Source organism: Aethalodelphis obliquidens, unplaced genomic scaffold (assembly GCF_003676395.1).
Source record: "Aethalodelphis obliquidens isolate GAN/ISIS:26980383/991018 unplaced genomic scaffold, ASM367639v1 scaffold12, whole genome shotgun sequence".
NCBI classification, from domain to species: domain Eukaryota; kingdom Metazoa; phylum Chordata; class Mammalia; order Artiodactyla; family Delphinidae; genus Aethalodelphis; species Aethalodelphis obliquidens.
The window spans coordinates 12653431-12676701 of record NW_020837956.1 but is presented as its reverse complement, the minus strand read 5'-3'; the positions used below and the strand labels follow the sequence as shown (position 1 = coordinate 12676701).

Here is a 23271-nt window from a genome sequence, read left to right as displayed (position 1 = left end):
AGGTTTCCAGAGCTGTGAGAGCTAAATATAAAGAACGAATCCATGAGTTACATCATCACTGCAGAAATTCACATACATGATTAATTCAGAATGAAGCTGTAAACTGCTAATCTTGGTTAAAGGCACTAAAGTCATTGAGAAATTAGCAGTCTAATTGTGATTCTGTAATTCTTGTTAAGCCTTCTTCCAGATTTTAGGAAGTAGCAGCTGTACCTTCCTGTACACTATTCAGAAGAGGAGTTTCTGAAGCTGGCGGTGCAATAAACACTCCCACAATCATCACTGTTGTATTAACTTCTAAAGTGACTCAAGTTTAAGTTGTTTTTAGCTTGATTAGAAATTAGAGCAGTCTTGCCAACAGAAAAAACCAGAAGCTAAAAATAAACCAAGAAAAATTGGCAAGAGTTTAAGTACTTTCAAAAAACATCTTAAAGGCTGCATATATTCCCAGGCTTGTATTAATTTAGGCTCTGTTTCTAGTTTCTAAAGCAGTGGGAAATTGCTAATGAATGAAAAACTTACATTAAGAGAGGACATAACATCTATATTTGAAATTTTGCACAAAATTCCATATTCCAGAAGCTATTTTTATTTCTATTGATTTCTCCATTTCAGTGATAGTGACACATATGTCACACTAATCACTGGAAACCTTTATCTTATTGATGATACAAAGGACTAAAATACTTAGATATTTTAAAAGTATCCGTCAATAAGGACAGGTTATATAATTTTATAGGAAAACAAAGTACCTACTTACATTTATCAGACAATGATAATAGCTAAGTTTTACACTGCCTCTGTTATCCACCTGTATTATGAAGTGATGTTTCAGAGACAGATGGAAGGCAAATGCGTTAAAAATATAAAAGCCAGGCTGATTTGGTTTTAAAACATAAGCACAAATATTTGTGGAGAAATTGAAAATCAACTATTTCGATATTCTCCTCTTTCTGTTTATTGCTAGTGGATGTAATTCCACAAACCTCTTTCTCAAACACAACCCCTAATGGATTTCAATACGAGCAATGGCAAAAACATCCTCTGTGGTTTTTCTTCTTCACCATTTTAGGTAACACTCTTTTCTACCCTCAAAGCCCTGGACTCAGATGTCCACCATGTTCACTAGCTGCTCCGCCTCCGTCTACCCAACCTCTCTGTGTGTACAAGTACCTGCCAACTCTACCATCAAGTCCCCGGTCTCGGCCCAGGCTATTTCAAATATGAGCCGTGTTTTCTATTTTCTGCTGGCCTTCTAGCTGCCTGTCTCCCTCATTCTAAAGCTATTTTCTTTGATAATATTTTATTGTACAATTCTTCAAAATCTTAGGAAATCAGAGTATATTTACATTAATGTTCAGAATACAGCATACTAGATTCGAGGTGATAAATTTAATCCTTTTTTAACACATTTTTATTGGCAAGGTCAATAAATTTATGAAATATTTGTTACATAGAGTTATTTATGTAAATACCCCTCCCCCAACCACCATAGTGAAACACCGTTAATCAGGATGTCTGTTCATGTGATAATTCTCCCTTTAATACAGCCATTTAAAACGCTACAAGAAACAATAAGCTCCTCAACAAGGATTTATAAACAATCACTCTTGAATTCCTTAAAAAAGGAAACAGACGCTATGCTGACGCACACACACTTAAAAAAAAAAAATCAGAGAGTTTAAAAATAGAACAGCACTGCCCTATAGATCAAAAATTCGTTCAAAAGATTTTTTTAAAAGTTAAAACACCCGAACTGAGCTTATACAGGACACAAACTCCAAAGAAATCTAACGCAGTTTTTTGCAAATTTTCTATATGAGGGCATAAAATAGCAGTAAATACTTTAAAGAAAAATATCAACTGGCTTAAATTTTTTCAATACCATTTTCTTTAAAAGAGAAATTCACCATGCATGGGAAACACCTTTTCCCCACAATTCAGTATGAAAAGCTTTTATTTCCATATAATGTCAGTTCTGAAAGACCCCTACCACAAAGTCATCTCATTTCTCTAAGAGAGACTATCAAAACCAGACATACCATATTTCTTCACCCATGTTGTTTTAAAGTCTCAATAATTAATTTGTACTAAATTATTTCCTATAACTCTGTAACAGAAGTGAAATTCCTACTTTCATCTTCTGCTTTTTATGTATATTGCTTTGTGCTTTCTTACTGTAGGTAAAAGTCTCTTCACATCCTTACCAGATGCAGAATGATCCACTTGACTAGACAATTTCCCCCCACACCATTTCAGATGAATTCTGAAGTTTTGATGTAGTTAACTAATTATTGTATGTCTAGAAACACTGGACCTGAGGCACTATAAATTAGATCCCACATAAAACCCTGTTGCAATTCTTTTGAGCAACAGTTAAGCACCTTCTAATTCACCTACATTTACAGAGCAAACACCACCAATAGACTGACTGGATTTTGTTAAAAACTAAAATTATAATGACCAACATCTAAATACAAACTAAAATCTATGCATTAAAATAGAAGTTATCTATAGTCAGAATTTATTACCTATTTCAGTAAGAAAAATAACAGTACTCTGACTATATCTTCATAGTAGACCTGTGTTTGCCCAGAAGTGAACAAACTGTTTATATTACTAGCAATTCAAACCAAGCAAGTAATTCTCTTTATTTTTACTATTCAATATACATAATAAAAATTATATTCTAAAAATGAAAAAATTCATGAGTCAGTGTAACATGGTATCAAGTATACTCTATTTCAAGAGTCAAGAAACCTAATTTCTAGTCCTCTTCCTGCAATTAACTGGTATGATTTCTGGCAAATCACAAACTTCAGGGGCCTTGGGTTTTGGTCTATAAAGTGAAGGATTGATCATCTAAGATCTATAGCTCTGTTTCATAAATTACTGTTAAAACACTTGAGTGATCAAGCTGGTTGAAGCCACAATGAAGTCTGAATTAAGTAAGGTTAAACAAGTTTTCTTTTATGATAATGTCTGAAAGTAGTGCTTATTAGTTATTGGATTTTTCTCATTTATTACAGCCAATGTCTCTTATTATAATTCTATACAATGTAATAAAAATATGCAAGTTAAATTTTAGTTTTTGTTTCAGTGTAAGCCACAACTTGCACTGTATGTTCTCTGATAAAAGACCTATCAACCAACTGAACCAAAATTAAATAGAGCAGACCAATAGTTCTTTAAACAAATAGCTGATCTATTATCATTGTAGTGAGGACCAAGAGTCCATCTGAGCTGGAAAAGACCTTAAAAAAATAGCTGCTTTCATGTTTTACAAGTTCATACATGGTCTATTAAAAACACATTCTATATTGCCAGTAATACATTCAGTCACAGACCTTACAGAAGTCAAATAAGCTAATAATTAATACTTATTATTTACCGTACCGTGTGTACGGGAAATCACAATTCATGAAAGCTGCTTACAGGTTTTAGTTACACTAGTAATATATTTATGACATAAATTAAAATATTCAATTAAGCTTCAAAATAAGATAGGAAAGAAAAATGTCAAAAAGCTTAGCTACAACACTTCTGAACCCAACAGTGGCTTTTTATTCCTCAAGAAATTAATGAAAGGAATTTTTAAAAAAACTTTAACATTTTAAAAAAGTAAAAAATCTTGTCAATTTAAATTTGAATACACCTAACTTTGCAAAGTTCTATAAATTAAGTGTTTTATATTAACTAGAAATAAAACCATTTAAGTTATTCTATTCAAAAGCTAAAAATTAATGTAAATGAGAGCAACTATCAAAAGTAACTAATAAAACACCATAGCAAAAGTACTGTGTCTACAGACTTAGCTAGCCTTGTGTACGTTAAGGAGAAAAGACTGCCAAGACTAAAGAAAAACTATCAAGCTATGCTTGTTCTAGTTTTGCTTGTTTTGAAGTTTCCTCATTCAAAAAATAAAAGGCACAGTCCCCTGAAAAAAAAATATTTACTTGTAGTTCTATAACTGCTTATTAATAATCATAAGTCAGTTCTGTGAAATAAAGCAAGCAGTAAAGAAAATTTTTATCATTAACAATAGGAGCTTTAAAGAAACAATTATATTAAAAATTTTGAAATTTGAAAATATTTTCCAAATCAAATACCACTGACTTGTGATAGTAAACACTAGCAAGTCTTCTTTAGCACCTGCCACTTGTATTGCTCTACAGAAAGAAAAAAAAAACAACTTCTGCCTCACATAGATAAGAATCTAAGGATTAATTCTACTCTAAATAGTCTAAGAACCCAAAACAAAGGTTTAAAACGATGAATAGTTTAGAATGTTTATGATAAAAAGTTCTGTGAATCTTCCAAGACACAAAAATCAGAATAATGTGGCAAGAAGAATAACCTGAACCTTTATAACCTTAAAAATTCCTGCAGAAGTAGCAAAGAAATAACAATTTTGCAACTACAAATTTCAGGTAATGAATAAAAACATTTTTTTAAGCTGTATTCTAGATCTTAAAGAAGCTGATGGTCATCAACTAAATAAACAGGTCATATTAATTACGGAAAATTGTACCTCTCAAGATAAGTTTCATATGTAAAAAAAGATGACAGAATAATCTATTTTTCATGTAGAATCCTCGGCAGCTTATTTAAATTTTCTGTGCTTTGATCTGTTTTTTATTTTTGGGTCAGTAAAATGAATATACTGACTACAGAAGTTTCTAGGTGAAAAATCAATAGTAAAATTGGAATCCCAGTCTTCTTTCATTATATTCAACATGTTTCAGTTACTGCCTGCTACTACCAAATGATATACACTTAAAGGGCCCAAACTGCTTTTAAAATTAGCCTACGGAAAACACTATTATTTCACTATGGAAAAGACTAGCAAAAGAACTACCAGATTCAACTGGTGCCAGAATAGTTTCCAGAGAAAACTGAGAACCCATTTGAAGGACTTTCAAAACTGGAGAAATTTCCCCAGAAACACACATATCCTAGAGATAGAAATATATTTAAGCAAAAAGTTTGGGGATGGAAGTTAACTTACACATTCAACTATTTAAGAATAGCACTTGTAAGAGCTGTGTTTGATTTTATATGTCTTTGTAATAAAAGCATTCTTTGAAAATAAGTTTATATTTATCAAGAGCTTTCACATATTTCATTTATTCTTTCCAACAATATTCTAAGACAGCTGTTTTGATGTTGATTTTTGAGATGAAAACTAAGGTTCTAAAACCTTAAGGAACTGTGATAGAGTGAAGATGTGAATCTAACAGTGAGTGCTCTTTCCACAGTATTTTACAATCGTCAAATTTCCTACTATGTAGGGAAGTTGAAGAACACTGGATTATCATGTTACTTTATTAGAAGAAATAAAATTACTTTAAAAAAATCGATCATTATATTTGTTCCTTACTCTCAAACATGATATTTGATGCAGCCCATTTAAAGACAAACATGTCTCAACCCCCTAGGAATCCTCCAAACACCTATGTTTGTCTCTAAAAATTGCGCTAAGGTGAAACTGTTCTCTAAATAACATCAGTTGTAAAAAGCAAAAAATACTGAAAACTTAAATGACTCCCAGGATTGCTAAATTTAATAAATTTTAGGAATGGAAATTAAGAAAAAGCAATGCTGTATATATAATGTACTACCAGCACAATTTTGGTAATGGATATCAATTAGAATTTTTACTGATTTTATCTCAGTAATGAAAAAGAAAGAAAAAAAAGAGGTAAAGGAGTAAAAAGATTTTTAGACCCTAATGATGATTGATTTATCACTACTTTTAGTCTTGTTTCTGCCACTGTCTAAATTTAGCCCAGTAACTTTATTTATAACTCTGGTTGCAAAGTTAAAAGTAACATATGTAAATGTGGTAGAAAGATTATAAAATTTCAAAGAAATATAAAGTGACGGTATTTTTAGTCAAAGGAAAATCAACTCTGATAATGCGGAGGTCTTTTGCTGTCAGTTTGCTTTCTATTTTAGGCATAATGACCTGTGCAGCAAAGAAAAATCAGCTTGAAGCAGAATAAAAGTGACAGGCAAGTTCATGCTTCTTACCTGCGTACATATGGTATGTGAGCCTCTCTATAAGTTTAATAACAGTTCCTGCTTTGATAATTGGAATTCCAGCTTTGGGCTGCACGTTTTCTTCAAATATGATATTTTCTTCAGAGTCAGGCTCTGCAAATCTATAAACATCAGCACTAGGGAGCCTCATCTGCTCCTCCTTTTCTTCCTGTAGCATTGTCACATCAAGCATCCTTTCCAGTGTACTCCGGTACTGTAAAGATATCAATGCTGCCATCCAATTGTTTTTCTCTTCAGCTGACTTGGCAGAAAATATAACGCTATTTTCATCTTTTAAAATTATCTCAAAAGCATGCTTGTACTCATTGGTGTCATCTTTGTCATTAATTTGTACCTTTCTCATAAAAAACTTTTCTTTAAGACGATACTCTGCATTGCTAGCACCAGGAAGTCTTGGCTGCCCATGATTTGATTTACAGCAAATCATTAAGCCATCAAAGAGAAATATGTGTCTCTCATGTTTGGCTCCTACACGTGTAAGAGTTCCTTCCATTATAAACTCATTGCAACACTGTCCAATGTCTTTTCCCTCCCAACCATCAATATTCTTCTGAATCTCGTTCATTTTCTTGATTGCTAGTTGTTTCCCCTTCATTTGCTGACTATAAAACCGACATGCAGATTCACTAGGATAAAGGAAAAAACATGGTTAGTACAAAGATGACAGGAAATCTACAATTCATGTAAATAAATGACAGTGCAAAAGTATATTTTAAAAAGTTGCACTGAGAAGGTTTTCACTATTTCTCCAAATATATTAGTGTTACAAAACTGCACAGTTTTGGAAACTAAAGCAACACAGTGGAGACATTTTTTTAGTGCTCTAAAAAGAACAACTGACTATTGACAAAATTCTACCCTATAAATTTAGCTACAGAATGATTATTTCTACCATGGCTATGAAATATTTAGAATGACAAGTATTAAAAAGTAGCCCAATATAGTGAAAGAAAAGAAAGATTAAAAAATTTATCTAGAAATGCTTAAGTAGATAATACCTAAAGTTAAAAACCACGTATATATTATAATTAGGAAACTGGAAGCATATTATCTGAATTAATGCCTTGAGTTACATAATCCCTAAAATAAAAGACACTACTAATTTTACTTTGACAGAACAATGATGTTGACATAAATCTACCCAATACATTTTGCTCTCTCTCTCCTTTAGCTTACCAGTTGACTCTCAGGAGGTCTTGTCTGGGAGTATGCAAGGAAAATGCACAAATATGAAAGGTTTTTCAAACAATAACAAATTCTCTTGGCTTTGATGTCACTTCCTCTGAAAGACCAAGCTTGTCACTAAAAGTATTTTCTTCATTGTTTACTTGAGGAGGGAACTGGGATCCCTGAATTTATACCACAATATTCAGGGTGAAAAGGAGGATTATAAAAAAAGTGAAAATATTCACCTCAGTCTTCGTTTTGCAAGACTTTTAGAGCATATTTTTTCCATACCACTCTGAACATTAAGCAAAGCTGTTATTGCTTGTTTCAAACATTCCTTGTCTTCTTGATCTTCACTCTTTTCTTCTAACTGCTGCAAAGTAAAAAGTGACAAATCTGAATTAGCAGAACAGTTCTGGCCCCAAAAAATAATAATCCCATTTTTATTTAAGGATAAAGATAACATTGATTAACTCTTTCTACCACAATAAATAAAAATTTTAAACCTGTCATAAAATATATTTTATTTATTTATTTGGCTGTGCCAGGCGTGCATGCGGGATCTTAGTCCCCCGACCAGGGATCAAACCCGGGCCCCCTGCATTCGGAGCGTGGAGACTTAACCACTGGACCGCCAGGGAAGCCCCTATTATTCTTTTTAGAAGTCTTTTTCTTCCTTTATATTACTATCCATATTAACATGCAACCAAGTTTTCTACATTAAAAAAAACAAAAAATGTAGAAACAGTGTTAACAGATATCACACCTTCTGACAGGCAGTAATGTGCAGCTTCTCAGATAAATATTACTGAAAGGAAATGAGGGACATAAATTATCTTTTTACTATCATAGGTCTTGGCACCACAGTAGACACACAGATGAGATTTTTTTTGAAGTGTGTAATTTGGTCTTAGATTTCTGATTCCCACATTACGGTTGTAAGCAATGGAATGCCGAGGAAGATAAATATACAGAGAAGGATGCAATATAGTGGAGAGGAAGTTGAAGACACAAAACCTAAGATCAAAATTTGACTCTACTTTCTGTGTGACCTTGGGGCAAATTACTTGACTTATGAGCCCCCCTTTTCCTATCTGTCAAATGAGGCTTATAAAACGCCTGCTTTGCCTATTTTATGGGATTGTTATTAAAAATGAAAGCACTTTGTAAATGGTAACATACAATATAGGTGCAAGTTGCTTTCCTTTGTAGTTCTACTACAGAATTAACATTGGTATCATGAAGAACTTTGTCAGTATTCACATGTTAAGATTTTGAGTAAAACTAGGAATATACATGTTAGTGAAACTCAAGCACATTTTCAGTTAGTGGCTAAAGATGCCACATGTGCCAGACAGAAAGTCTGTACTTAGTAAGAACTGAGTCATCAATAACTACTAATCATCAATGCAACTAGGTGGCGGTAATTCAAGCAAGCAGTTAACTGAGGTATGAGTGACAGTAAGTGACAATAATTCAGTAACCTTATAAATCTCTTTGTGGCCACCAAAAAGGAAAAGTTAAGAAATGACATTTATTAATAGAGCTTTCATGCAACATTTAAGAACACTTATTCTCGGTCATAAAGGAAAAAGACTTGAGAAATAAAAACATAAAAAATAGTAATTTACAAAGGTTTACTTTTCAAAGAGCTTCATTATCCATTAGTACTTTAAGAACTTTGTTCTTGGAGAGGTATCTCTTAAAGAGTAATGATAAATTCCTTTTTTGCTTCAACTGATACAGGTTATACACACACACGCACACACATACACGCACACACATGTGTGTACTGATGACCTATGAAAAGTAAACATATTCTTACTCAATGCTCCAATTTTTATAAAAATAATTTGCTTAAAATATCTTAATGCTCAAATATTCCAGAAGTAATAAATATATTGTAATATCTATTTAACAATCAGGTTTTATTATTCAGATTTCTTCTATCCATTATTTAAAACTCACTGAGGCATAATCTGTACTCTTTAGAAAAATATTCAGTCTCATTTGTATTAAATAAAACAAAAATCTATTCACATAATTTCCAACAAAAAAGGGTTGGGGGAGGGAGACAGTTGCTAAAGGATAAGAGACTTAAAAACAGCTACCTTACAAAAAACATGCAAATACCTTTTACTCATAGTATTTCTCTTCACCATGGCCAGCCAGATTAAAGAAAGCCAATGGCCAAGTGTTCATAAAGAAAGAAACTAGGTTTTTAGTTAATGGATGTTAATGGTAGGCTGAAGGCTGGACTCTGGGTAATCTCTAAAAGTATCTTCCATCTCTATGATTCTAAACTATTTACCTCTCATATGGCAGAATTTTTGGAGACAAATAAAATATTACCATAAACTTTATCAAGTTTAGGCTTCAAAGGCAGCAGACAATCTAACACTGAAAGCAATATTCAGTAAGAAAGGGCAAAATTCTAGATGGTTTAATAAAAGTACCACTAAAGAGTAAACTACTTCACTGAGTTGTTTCAGAATTTAATCACTCAATATTTAAGTCAATATGATACAAAGCAAAAAAAAAAAAGAGTTGACACTAACTACAGAATATTATTGAGTCCTTTACATTCTATCCTTTGATATTTTTAATATTATTAATTCAGGCAAACATACCTAAAGTCATACAAAACACAATTCTAACACATAAAAAGAACTCTGAAAGTAACAAATCCATTTAGACATGCATTTGATTTTCTATTCTAAAGATGTTTCAAGTTTCTGGGTCATTTATCTATCATTAACTATAGCATTTCACATACAGAATATACTGGTATCTCAAAAATATTTTTAATATATTTTAAAAGCACAAACCCAAAGTCTGTTTTAAAAACCATAAAACTTTACTGAAATAATTTTTAAATGTAATATTTACCTTCACAGCATTAGTCAAGCATCTAAAACAAATTTCAATGTAATAAATGACCTTCCTTATAAGCATTCTTTGCTTCTTTTACTTAACATAGCTGATTTAAACAGGGCATTGGTGCAGAATAATTCAAGCTAACCACCATCAAAGGGGTGGCTTATTGTTGCTACAGAAACAAAGCAATGGCAATTAGTATGTAAATGAGACTCCACAAAGCAGCATCCTCTTGTTACCAAAGTGATATTCAATACCATGCTTTTCATGGGTGCCTATTTAATAACACTATGTAACAGCAACAATTTAATTTTACAAATGCTGTTTACTATATAGTTTAAAAAATTATCAAGTCGTGATATTACATTGCCGTATATGAGAATGTATTTAAACTTACCCAGAGCATCATATTCTAAAGCACAATGGTAAATCATACGATCTACAGAGATGATAAAATTCACGTTTTCAAAAGAAAGGAGCCACTTTTACCAGTAATTTTTTGTTTTTTTTTGGGGGGGGTCCTTTCGAAATAAGTAGAAGGGGCAGTAGTCAATATGGTATATCGCATGCCCAAAGGAAACCCTGAGAGATAAATAGTATTAAATTTAAGAAGCTTTAAACTGGAAAAAGATAGGAGACAAATAAAACTCAAGATTGGTTTACACATAAAAAAATAAAGTGCTGTACCTGATGCAATGTATATAAGTTCAACTAATTCACAAACATATAATGGCTCCTCTCTTTAAAAACAAACTTGAATCCATATGTTTTTATTTCTAGAAATTAGTTTTCTCCAACAAGAAATACTATAGAATAAAGGAACTGCCATACTTGATGATGGAGGCAGGCAGGACCAGAACCCAGGATTTCCAACTCTCAGTCCTTTTCAATATACTACCCAAAGAACTGAAATGACTTGAAATACTTGTTTAGAAAATATTCACCAAATAAAACCTATTCCATTCAAATAGGTAAACTGCAATGCACAAGGATGACAAAATATATAATCAAGAAACATAGTATAACTAAATTGCTGTGTTGAACACCTGAAAGTTACACAATATTGTAAATCAACTGACTTCAATAAAAAATTTTTTTTTAAAGAAATATACACTATAATTGTCTAAGATTTGGAACATAAAGCTAAAGATTTATCTTTATCTTAAATATTGTGTACATATATGAGTTCATCACAAAATGTGAGAACACAAGCAAAGATAGGAATCATGGAGTAAATTTCATAACTAGTTCCTTCCTTTCCCCCAAATGTTATTTTTTGAGTTAAAGTGATTTCATATATGCAGATAATTCTCCTAAAATATATAAAATTTCAACCAGTATGTGATGTTAATGATATTAACAGAATTCGATCTTCTTTTTCTTAACCCTTATTTTCCCCCCAAGACAAGCAAGGAGATGACCATTGCCAAGGTGGTATATAATACATGAAATAAATAGTGTAACACTATAAATAATCCATAATTGTAATTTAAATGAAACTATCTTTATTAAATTAGCCAATGGCTGAAAATATAAAAGTGAAATCTTAAAATATAAATTATAACCTGACTTACAGTTCACTATTAGGAAATTAAAGCAAAATTCTCTAAGTTTTTGAGGAAAGTCATAAGTTTTATTGAGATAATTAAATGGTCTTTTGTACACTTTTAGAAACTATTTAGAATATTAATAGTAGCTGAATGAAACTCAAAAGGGCAGATCTACAGGGGAAGCCAGTGAAGTTCCAATCAGAATTAATTTAACAAACATTTAATTAACCATCCATTATTTATAAGTAATGAAAATATGACAGTGAGCAAGCCAAATCTGGTCACTGCTGTTAGAGCTTAGAGTGTAAAAGAGAAGATGAATGACAAAGTGCTATAATGGGGAAAATACAGGACACTCTGGAAATACACAGCAAGGGCCCCTGACTTAATAAAGGGAGAGATGATAGCAAGGAAGGCTTCCAGAAGGAAATGACTATAAGGTTCGAAGGATAAGAATGGTTTAGCTATGGGGAAACAGAGGTACAAAAAATGTATTAGGAAGAAGAAATAGCATGTGTAATCAAAGAGTTATTCAGGATCAAGGCTGAGAGAAACTGGCAGAAGAGTAGAACCTGGTGGCTGGGAAGGATTGGGGTGGGGAGAGGTGAGGAGTTAAGATGTTGGAGAAGTCAACCGGGACCAAGTCAGGGCTGCAAGCCTTATTAGGAACTTGAACATTAACCTGGGTCAATGCGGAGCCATTAAGGGTTTTAAGCTAATGACTAATGTGATCAAATTTGCATTTTAGAAAAATGGCTTTGGTTTGGTTACCTAGGAAACAGCAAATGTGGGGGGTGAGGATGGGAAAGGCAAGACTGAAGGGAGATGAGATGATCATGGCCCTCATAGAGTACTGAGAGGAAATGAACAGAAGATGAATCCAAAAGAAGATCCTTTTCACGAATGAAAAGGACTTACTTGGTGACGAAGTGGATGTGATGTGGAGAATGACAGAGAAGAGTTGAGGACTTCCAGGTTTCTATTCTGAGTAACCAGATGGATAGTAGGACCACTTCACTGAGTGAATGAGTGCAGAAAGAATAGTTTTGCTGGGAAAGATAAGGAGTTTTCAAGAAAGTGAACTTGGTTTGTTTACACAATAAAGAAGCAGAGTAGTTCAAAAGATAGTTGGACAATAAACAGTCTACATTTCCCCATTTCCTTTTTCATACCCCTCTCTTCATTGAATCTCTTTAATCCTATTGAGACCAGCAAAATTCCTGATTTTCTTCATGCTGCTAAAAGTAACCTTGGGTGTGACAGGTTTCTTACCTGATAGCAAAGGGGTCACTGCTTTTCTAGATAAACTTCATGAGTAAATGATAGGACGGGAGTGGGGGAGAAGGGTGTGATAGGGTTCAGGACACACTACTCCCCAATTTGGCACCTTGGCATACTGAATATTTTAAGTTGAAGGAGTTTGAGAACAGCAGGAGGGAGGGAGAAGGTCAGTGACCTCCCTGGTTCTGTTTTGTCAAGTTCCTTCAGTTTAAAATACTCAATATGCCAAGGATCCTGTGTCATATAAAACTTACATTAAATGAATCTGTATGCTTTTCTCCTGTTAATTTTTGTCAGTTTCCTTTTCAGACCCAGCCAGAGACTCTAAGAGGGTTGAGGAAAAAACTTTCTCCCCTACAGGTACTTGGGAGCAGAAATAATTTGAAAACAAACAAACAAACAAAGCATATTTTAATAGAGAACACTGCGGCATGTAAATTATATCTCAATAAAGCTGTTTTTTAAAAAAAAGTAATAATTTAATTCTTTTAGCTAAATATCTGCTCTTCAACTTTCTGTATACTGTACCTATCTTCTCTCTTAAAATGGGCTTTTAATGGTTTTAGCAATCAGACTGATGGTAAGTTCAATTTCTAGTCTGAAATGTGCAATTACCAAAGAAATCATATGACAAGATTTTATGGTTTTAAAAAGTAAATGGCATCATACTTTATCTATTGAGATTTCAAATATTAATTTTAAAAATATTTGACCAAGAGAAGGGAAAACAAAAAATACTGACTGTTGATTCAGTGAGTTTAAAGTTTGTAATTAAAAAAAAATTTTTTTAATACTAGCTGAAGTTTATAGTTATTTTATATAGTTTTATTTGGGGTTTCTTAAATTAATTAAAATGGGTATTTATAATTTTTATTATAAAAATTGACAAAATACTTAAAAGTAGAGAGAATAAAATGATGAATACTCATATACTTCATCCATATTTGGCAGTTTTTAAGATTTTGCTAAATTGGATTTAATCTCTTTTGTCTTTCTTTGCTATCCAGACAGGTGGAAAATTGCAATTAATATAAACATTTAAATATATATAATAGGAATTAAAACTGTCTATGAAAAAGTTTTTCAGTATATATGATCAAAAGAATGATAGAGACAGGGGCTTCCCTAGTGGTGCAGTGGTTAAGAATCTGCCTGCCAATGCAGGGGACATGGGTTTGAGCCCTGGTCTGGGAATATCCCACAAGCCACAACTACTGAGCCTGCGTGCCACAACTACTGAAGCCCGTGCGCCTAGAGCCCGTACTCCGCAACAAGAGTAGCCACCGCAGTGAGAAGCCCGTGCACCGCAATGAAGAGTAGCCCCCGCTCGCCGCAAATAGAGAAAGCCCACACACGGCAACGAAGACCCAATGCAGCCAAAAATAAAATAATAAATAAATAAATTTATGAAAAAAAACAATGATAGAGACAGATAATGATAAAAGTATTATTTACTATTATCTATTACCAGTTAAATATTAGAGTATTAGAAATTCTGAAAACTTTTATTTTTTTAAGATTTTTAAAAATATGGACCATTTTTTAAAGTCTTTATTGAATTTGTTATAGTATTGCTTCTGTTTTGTTTTGTTTTTTTGGCTGCGAGGCATGTGGGATCTTAGCTCCCTGACTGGGATCGAACCTGCACCCCCTGCAGTGGAAGGCAAAGTCTTAACCACTGGACCACCAGGGAAGTCCCTGAAAACTTTTTAAAATAGAGAAGCACTTAATGAAAGAAAAGATCTTACACCTTAAAGAAAGAAGAAAGAAACTGCGCTATAACTGGAAGGCCAAAATTCTGGTGAATAACGTTACCAAGCTCCTTTCATTGTGACTTAGAATCACTTTTTTACGGTAAGGCCAAATTTATTTTTAGCTTTTTAAAGAAAAGGAGAGAGTTTGGTGAATTTCCAGCTAAAAAAGGGGAAAAAAAATTGAATACCACAATGTTTATTTGATGAAGAAGTCATAACACAACAGCAAAAAAAGTAAAACAGGGAACTATGTTTCTAAGTATCACTATTATGTTTTCAGATTGTAACAATCCTAGATAATTGTAAAACGTTTTTAGAGTTCCTGCTAATTGGATTAAATTTGTGTACTGTTTCTGTATGGGAATATTTTAAGCTCAAGCATGTCATCTAGGTGAGGAAAAAGATAAAGGATGATCTAAGAACAAATAAAGCAATTAAAAAAATAATCAATGCAACCGATTTTTAAACATGCCCAATATTCAAACTGTATTTTAAACAGGATCCAGCTACTCATATCTTTAAATCTATTAGAATACATTTTCTAACATTAGCAGCTCTCTTGCCTACTTGTGGAATATGAGTTGCAGCCCTTCACTGTACCCCCTTCCTATTGTTACAGACAGCAAAGCCTTAACAAATACTGAAGAAGAGCTATAGGGCTTCCCTGGTGGTGCAGTGGACACGGGTTTGTGCCCCGGTCCAGGAGGATCCCACATGCCTCGGAGCGGCTGGGCCCGTGGGCCATGGCCCCTGGGCCTGTGTGTCCGGAGCCTGTGCTCCGCAACGGGAGGGGCCGCGGCAGTGAGAGGCCCCGAGTACCGCTAAAATAATAAAAAAAAAAAGAGCTATAAAAATGCAAGAACTTCCAGTAATGGTGGTGAAGTGAAGAAGTCTTGAAAACCCTCTGTAGATAACAATTATTCAATCTAAACAAGAGATTAAAAATATTTATAGGCACTGGAAAAAATCTGAAAGAAAGCATAAGCCAGAAATACTATTGCTCTTGAAAAGCTGCAACTAGAAAGTGTACACTTGTGGGATTAGGGCTTTCTCCAACCTCCCATGATGACAGTGAGGAAGAAGCAGAGGAGAAGAGGAGCTTCACACACTAGAGATGAAAGAGAGCAGAATTTAAAAGGAAACTGAAGGGGGAAATCTGGAAGTGAATGAATTGCAGAAGGGTTGAGACACAAAATCTGAGAATAAACTCTACCTAAACGCCTGGTTGACTCCTAAACTCTGCATGCATGAAAAGACCCCAGGGAGTCTAGAAAAAAAGTAGGCAGAGACCAAAGAGGAATCTCTATTGAAAGACAGAGCTATAATGGATAGGTTCTGCTTTTCTTAAACTGAGCTTATTCCCCAACTGTACATAGCTCAGAGAGCAGAAAGCTGAAGACTTACTGGTTTAAGGTGCCAGGGAATAGAGTCTGAGGCTGGCAGAGTGGCTGGAAATTAAGGGGGAATCTCCAGGTGTAAGGGAACCAGATACTGTGCCCCCAAATTTGAACACTATCTCTGCCCAAACATTTAGTCTGTCAAATCATACATGTGTAAGGAAGACAGTAAAGAGTCAAGCTAAAAAAGCAGCGTATGGAAATCCTAAAAAGTGATACAGAGATATTAGCTGCTGCACAACACAGAAGAGACAAATTTGCAGTTGAGTCCAGAAAAGTTAACTGTCTACTACTAGAATAAAAACCCAACAATCCAAAACAAAACGAAAACCAAAACCCACAAAGGGAACCCCAGAAATCCTCAACATAACAGAATCCAGAGTTGTTAACTAGCAAAAAAACTGGGAAAATGTGACCCATATTCGAGGGAAAAAACCCAGTTAACAGAAACTGACTCCAAGCGGCCCAGATGGGGGGTTTAGGAAGACTTCAAAGTAGCTTTTGTGATCATATTCAAAAAATCAAAGGAAAACATGGTCTTACTGAGTGGACAGATAGGGAGTCTCTGGAAACTATAAAACAAAATCTAAATGGAAATTCTAGAGTAAGTATAGTAACTAACAATTCTATTGACAGATCAATAGAAATTACCACTCTGAAGAACAAAGATTTAAGAAAAATGAACAGTCTCAGAGATCTGTGGGACAACATAAAGTAGTTCTACATACATGTAATTGGAGTTCCAGAAAGAGGAAATGAGAGAAAAATGGCAGAAAATGCAGTAATGTAAAAGCAAGTTAAAATCTGAAAGGTGAAATGAGTTTGAAACTTTAAACAGGAAATCAACCCTAAAAAAATGTTAGGATAATCTCATTTATGGAATAAAATACCTTTCAAAACCATCTCTCTTTTCTTATCAGAGAAAAAAAATCACCAAAACTATGAATGTTCCTCAAAGCACTTTAGTTGATTTAAAATTTCAACGCTGGAGTAATATATTAGTCAGCTATTCGTTTATAATGGCTCCTGAATTATACTATTCTGTGTTTAACTTTAGGCATTCAACATCTGTGGTCAGATATGATACTACTTAGCTCACTGCTTTGAGCCCATGGTTTCTGGAAAAGAATTTCTAAATTTAGAAAGCTAGTTCAAAGGAATGGAAGCTAGACAGACCTCTTCTGGACTTATTTTTATGATACTCAGAGAGAAGCTATGTTTTCTAAATCTCCTCTTATTGCTGGTATTAAGCATCAGCTCATGGGCAGTATAAAAAAATGGTCTGAAGCATACAGCAATTAAACCAGATGCAGAACATGAAAAAAGTAGATAAAACATTATCTAGAGTAGAAGATGTCTGATACTTGTCCAGCTCCCAAACTGAAAAAGCAACAAACCAAAGCCATTAACAAATGCATACAAGATACCTGTAGTAGGGGTCTGCAGAGCATATTTCTTTACAAGAGTTTCTGGTGCACTATGTGAAGGCCATTAGTGGGTGTTTAAAGTGAATGATGTAGCACAATTTATGTTTGCCTTTTCCAATTTGTTTTATATACTGAAAAAAAAAAAAACTACTCTGGGAGGAAAAATGTCTCCTACTTTTAACATTTCTCAGTTCTTGAGCCTAAGTTTCCCACTCACTGCACCATTCAGTTCTAAGTTCTTATCTGTAACCCTTTCCCACAGTTCTGTACTTAAGCATTTGGGGCTACAATTTTGGCAATACTTATGATGCTAAGGGAAAATGTTAAGGACTATTCTTCGAGTCAGTCAGTACACAAAAATCTAGGAATATTACAAAATTTAATGTTAAATTTTAACATATAGCAAGTGTCTAACCATGTGAACATTCAGATTAAAGTCTTTAGTGTCTCTTATTTTCTAAAGTAAAGCTTGTGATCAAGACAAGCACTGCACTGTTATAACGAATTAACATCCACTAAAATATTTACTATTCCATTGGTTCTTAATTTAATAATCTTACCTAAAAACTGAGGGTTATTGTGATGTGTTAAAATTAAACCTGGACATGTTTCTCTCAATTATTTTCCTAATCTTGTACTTTTTATTATCAATGAAACCTAAGACAGGTATGGAGGTTTTAAGTGTTAAATTTTCTATTATTTTTTCATTTAAGGGAAAGCATACATGATAACCCCAACCTCAGTTATGTACATTTAGTCTTATTCAGAAGATTGTTAGTAATTTTGAATTCCCATGAGTTTTTAGCTGCTTATAATCCATCTATTTGAAAAATACTGCAATTGTTGGCTTTTCATTAGATTTTTGCTGGACTGAAATTAAATGTTAAAATCTAAGATCAGGAGGAAATGATTAATTGGCCCATGCAAAAAATATATTTTTATGGGTTTAAGAAAGCCAATATACACTGGAGAATCAGAAAAACAAAAATGAATTTAATTTTTATAGTATACCAAAAACTAACTGTAATGGGTTGAGTTGTGTTCCCCCCAAAAGTTCTACACATGGTACCTGTGAACATAATCTTATTTGAAAATTGGGTCTTGGGTTTCCCTGGTTGTGCAGTGGTTAAGAGTCTGCCTGCCAATGCAGGGGACACGGGTTTGAGCCCTGGTCCGGGAGGATCCCACATGCCGCGGAGCACCTAAGCCCATGCACCACAGCTACTGAGCCTGTGTTCTAGAGCCCGCGAGCCACAACTACTGAGCCCGACTACTGAGCCCGCGAGCCACAACTACTGAAGCCCATGTGCCTAGAGCCCGTGCTCCGCAACAAGAGAAGCCACCGCAATGAGAAGTCCGCGCACCACAACAAAGAGTAGCCCCCACTCGCCGCAACTGGAGAAAGCCCGTGCGCAGCAACCAAGATCCAACGCAGCCAAAAATAAATTAAATAAATTAAAAAAGAAAAAAACATTGGGTCTTTGCAGATATAATCAAGTTGAGATGAGGTCACATTGGATTAGGGTGGGTCCTACATCCACTGACTTGGCATTTTACAAGAAAGGAAAGAGATTTGGATGCAAAGGTAACAGAGAAGAATGTGAAGATATGAAGAAAGTGATGTGAAGATGGAGGCAAAGATTGAAGTGAAGGCATTTATAAGCCAAGGGATGTCAAGGATTGCTGGGATACACCAAAGGCCAAGAAAAGGCAGTAAGGGTTCTTCCCTAGAGACTTTTTTATAAAGAGTATGGCCCTGCCAACACCCTAATTTTGGACTTTTTGTCTCCAGAACTGTGAAAGAATAAATTTCTGTTGTTTTTAAGCCACTCAGTCTGTGGTGCTTTGCTCTAGCAGCCCTCGGAAACTAACACACTAATGCACAAATAACAATATAGATTTGAACCTGATTTTTTAAATTGAGGGAGACTTACTTTCCCCTAGGTTATATGTACCCAGCATATTGGAAAGAGAACAGGTAATTTTCTAGGGAACTGACTGGCTCAAAATCACCCTGGATGATTTTTTTCTAACATTTGTCTGAGTATACCATAAGAGGATAAAATAATATATCTAAAGAACAAAGAAAAAGTTAACATTTTTGATGATCTGAACAATGTACTGATTTGGTAACCTTCAAAATACTGGTCAACATATTTACTTAGCCCCAAGAAACAACTCTAAATTGGTTTAATAAAGCAAATTAAACTTCACATAGGAAAATCAAATTACTGGAACAATGAGGTTTTCAAAAGGACACAAAGGAAGTTTTTTTGTTTTTTTTTTAACTTCATAAAAATTAACTTTAATGTGAAAAAAATTAATCAAAGGTTCCAAAGACTTGACTGCAAACTAACTTGCTGGTGGGGGGCAGGGGAAGGGGGGGGAAGTATTTCTTTTTTCCAGTTTCAGTGGCATTAAAGTCATACTATTAATAACTAAACTTTTATTTTCTGAATTTAAAAAGTTGAAGGCATTCTAAGTTTCCAAAGTAAATGTAATTATATACATATTATGTATATATATGCAATATATATGTAATTATATACATATATGTAATTATATTTACAGTTAAACTATTCCTACAAATATAAAACATTTATAAGAATTGTAAGGAAAACTTACTTTACTTTTGCGATTCATTTTTTTTTTTTTTTTTGCGTTACGCGGGCCTCTCGCTGTTGTGACCTCTCCCGTTGTGGAGCACAGGCTCCAGACGCACAGGCTCAGCGGCCATGGCTCACAGGCCCAGCCGCTCCGCGGCATGTGGGATCCTCCCAGACCGGGGCACGAACCCACGTCCTCTGCATCGGCAGGCGGACTCTCAACCACTGCGCCACCAGGGAAGCCCGCGATTCATTTTTTAACAAGCATTTATGGAATGTCTAAGTGCCAAACACTACGAGGCATGAGAATTCAAAGATACATAGGGCTCAGTTCCATTCTTTATGGAGTATACAGTCTAATGACAAGGTAGACAGTAAAAATGGGACATGTTCTATAAAGAGATATGAAGAGAATAAAGGAGCTTAGGCAAAGGATCAGCCTAGGAAACCAAGGGAAACTTGATGGAGAACCAACATTTGAACAAACTCTTTGACAAGCAGGAATTTTTCAGATGAAATGGGAAGGTAGAAATAGAAGCAAAATTCCAGGAAAATAGAAAAAAAGAAAGATATGGAATCCTGAACAGATTTGACATATCCAGAGCTGCTCGGAAATTTTTTATTGCTAAAGCATAAGGAAAGTAACATCAAGTATTGAGAGATGAGGCTGGAGAGAGGCTAAAGAATTTAGACTTTGTGTCCCACTTCACAGGGCACCAACTGCACTTTTCAAACTGGGAGTTCCATGAGACACAAAGACCATATAGGAAACCGCTACAGTAACCCAGGAGAGACATACTGAGGGTTTGGACTAAGGCAGTGTCAGTGGAATGGGAGAATAGACTGGATTCCAGAATCATTTCTGGAATCAAATCATGATGCTCTGCTAATAAGGGACTAAGAAGAATCAAAGATGGTACTGAGGCTTCTGGTGAAGGGATCTGAGCTGATCAACAAAGAAATGGAATACAAATTTGGGCAGGCAGGAGAAGTGGGGAAGTGGTGAAAGATGAAGGTAGTAAAATGTTAGTTTAAGATATCTGCAAGACAAGAAGAAAATTTTCTAGTAATGACAATACTCAGTATTTATATTTTTTACTGCATATGAAGTACTTTTACATACGTTCTCTTGGTTGACAGAAAAACCCAGTGAGATAAGAGCATTTCACAGATAAGAAAACCAGAGCTCAAAAGGTGAGGTGACTTGTTACAGGCTACTCAGCTAGTAGGCTACCAGGCTAGAGTCAGAAAAAAAAAATCAGAGTCCTATCTAGTCTTTCAAAAGCCACTCCATACCATAGATAAATTATGGTTAGTTTCCAATTGTTATTCACGTCTTAGCATTTTGCTGCTTCCCACTGAGCTGATTTTATTTAATCACTGTTGAGTCCAGAATCACCTAGTCCACACTGGCACTTGAAGTTATGACAATATCCAGAGGAAAAAAATTTAGAGTTAGTGAGAATCACGTTACTGGAAAAAATCTTAGACCATTAAGTGTTAGAAGGTCTTTCAGTTCTTCTGATGGAGGAATTCTATGATAGGTTCCCAAAGTAACCTCCAGAAATACATTATAGTTTCAAAGGGTTCCATGGTTTAATTAATTTGGGAATTAATTGCTTTAGATTGCTTTATTGCACAATTTTACAAAGACTTTAATATTCTAATGTACACTGAAAATTTCTAGGAGTATAATTAAGGATACAGTGTTCCCCAAACGTATCTGACCACTGAACATTTCTCCCAAACATATTTTTCTTTTTGGCTGCACTGCATGGCTTGTGGGATCTTAGTTCCCCGGCCAGGGATTGAAGCCGATTTAGAGTATCTTATGGGACTAGCATTCTATAGAATACACTTTGAAATACTGCTCAATAAAACTATTTAAGCAACATACCAACAAATACAAATTAAAAATAATAAACACAAACAGTACATTAGTGCTGAGGGAATGCAGAATAAAAAGGAGGGATGACAATTTGTAGAATTAATTGGGCAAAGTTTCCTGCTCAATATACTGTTTAATTTTGCAATGAAATTTAGGCAGTAATATGAACTAGGAATACATGTGCTTACCAGTAGAAATCTTTTAAATTGCTGATTGACGCAATTATAAAATAAAAATTTGGGGGACTTTGCTGGTGGTGCAGTAGTTAAGAATCCGCCTGCCAATGCAGGGGACATGGGTTCGAGCCCTGGTCTGGGAAGATCCCACATGCTGTGGAGCAACTAAGCTCGAGTGCCACAACTACTGAGCCTGTGCTCTAGAGCCCATGAGACACAACTACTGAGCCCACGTGCTGCAACTACTGAAGCCCATGCACCTAGAACTCATGCTCTGAACAAGAGGAGCCACCGCAATGAGAAGCCTGCACACGGCAACAAAGAGTAGCCCCCACTCGCCACAACTAGAGAAAGCCTGTGCACAGCAATGAAGACCTAACACAGCCAAAAATAAATAAATTAATTTAATTTTAAAAAGTTTTATGACCATAACTTATAATTTTAAAAAATTTAATTGCCTATACTTGGGGGAGTAAATAATTAATTTCTCTTATACTATTAAGATGGTTAGGTTTTATAGCCTTCTGAAACTTCATCAAAGCTTCTTGTTCTTACTTATTAATTAATGACTGCTTCAAGGTTTCATATGGCCTTTAATCCATCAGAATTTCATTGTAGTCTCAGGTAAAAATCTCATTATTACAGATTCCATTATGAGGAAGGGATCTATATAATAAACTTGTTTGCAAATGTCCCATTCTGAGGTTATGATTTGTCATAATGAATTTTTATAAAGAATGATTTTACACACCAAATGCTTCCTCTTGATTATCCTCTTAAAATAATCATCCTATATTACCGCAGACGATAAATGGTATTCCGTTTGCAGCCCAGAACAGAGAGCTAAGAGCTCCATAATTCTGCCTGGTGATCAAGTCCTTTAACTTCCTTAGTCCTTTCCTACTTCAAACATTCCTACTCAACAAATCTAACTGAACTCCAAATTACTACAATGTAGAGAGACCTGGGAAAATGGAAGGAAAATGTAAGAATCTGAGTTCCTCCAGTTTACTAAATTCAGGCTTTCTATTCATTCATTGATTCATTATAGAGAGCCTTCATGTACCCCTGCAAACTATAAATCT

The 23271-nt window shown here is 34.5% G+C and overlaps 1 protein-coding gene across 3 annotated transcripts in view; it reads right to left on the bottom strand.

The window, feature by feature from the left end:
• Positions 1 to 23271, bottom strand: part of SOS1 (SOS Ras/Rac guanine nucleotide exchange factor 1) — a 152899-nt gene that overhangs the window by 35134 nt on the left and 94494 nt on the right. For all 3 annotated transcript variants that reach the window (XM_027113335.1, XM_027113333.1, XM_027113334.1), the window contains exons 9-10: positions 7476 to 7603; positions 6034 to 6689 (exon numbers count right to left, since the gene is read on the bottom strand). In XM_027113335.1, coding sequence (XP_026969136.1) covers positions 6034 to 6689; positions 7476 to 7603 — 784 coding nt within the window. The remainder of the gene's footprint in view (positions 1 to 6033; positions 6690 to 7475; positions 7604 to 23271) is intronic.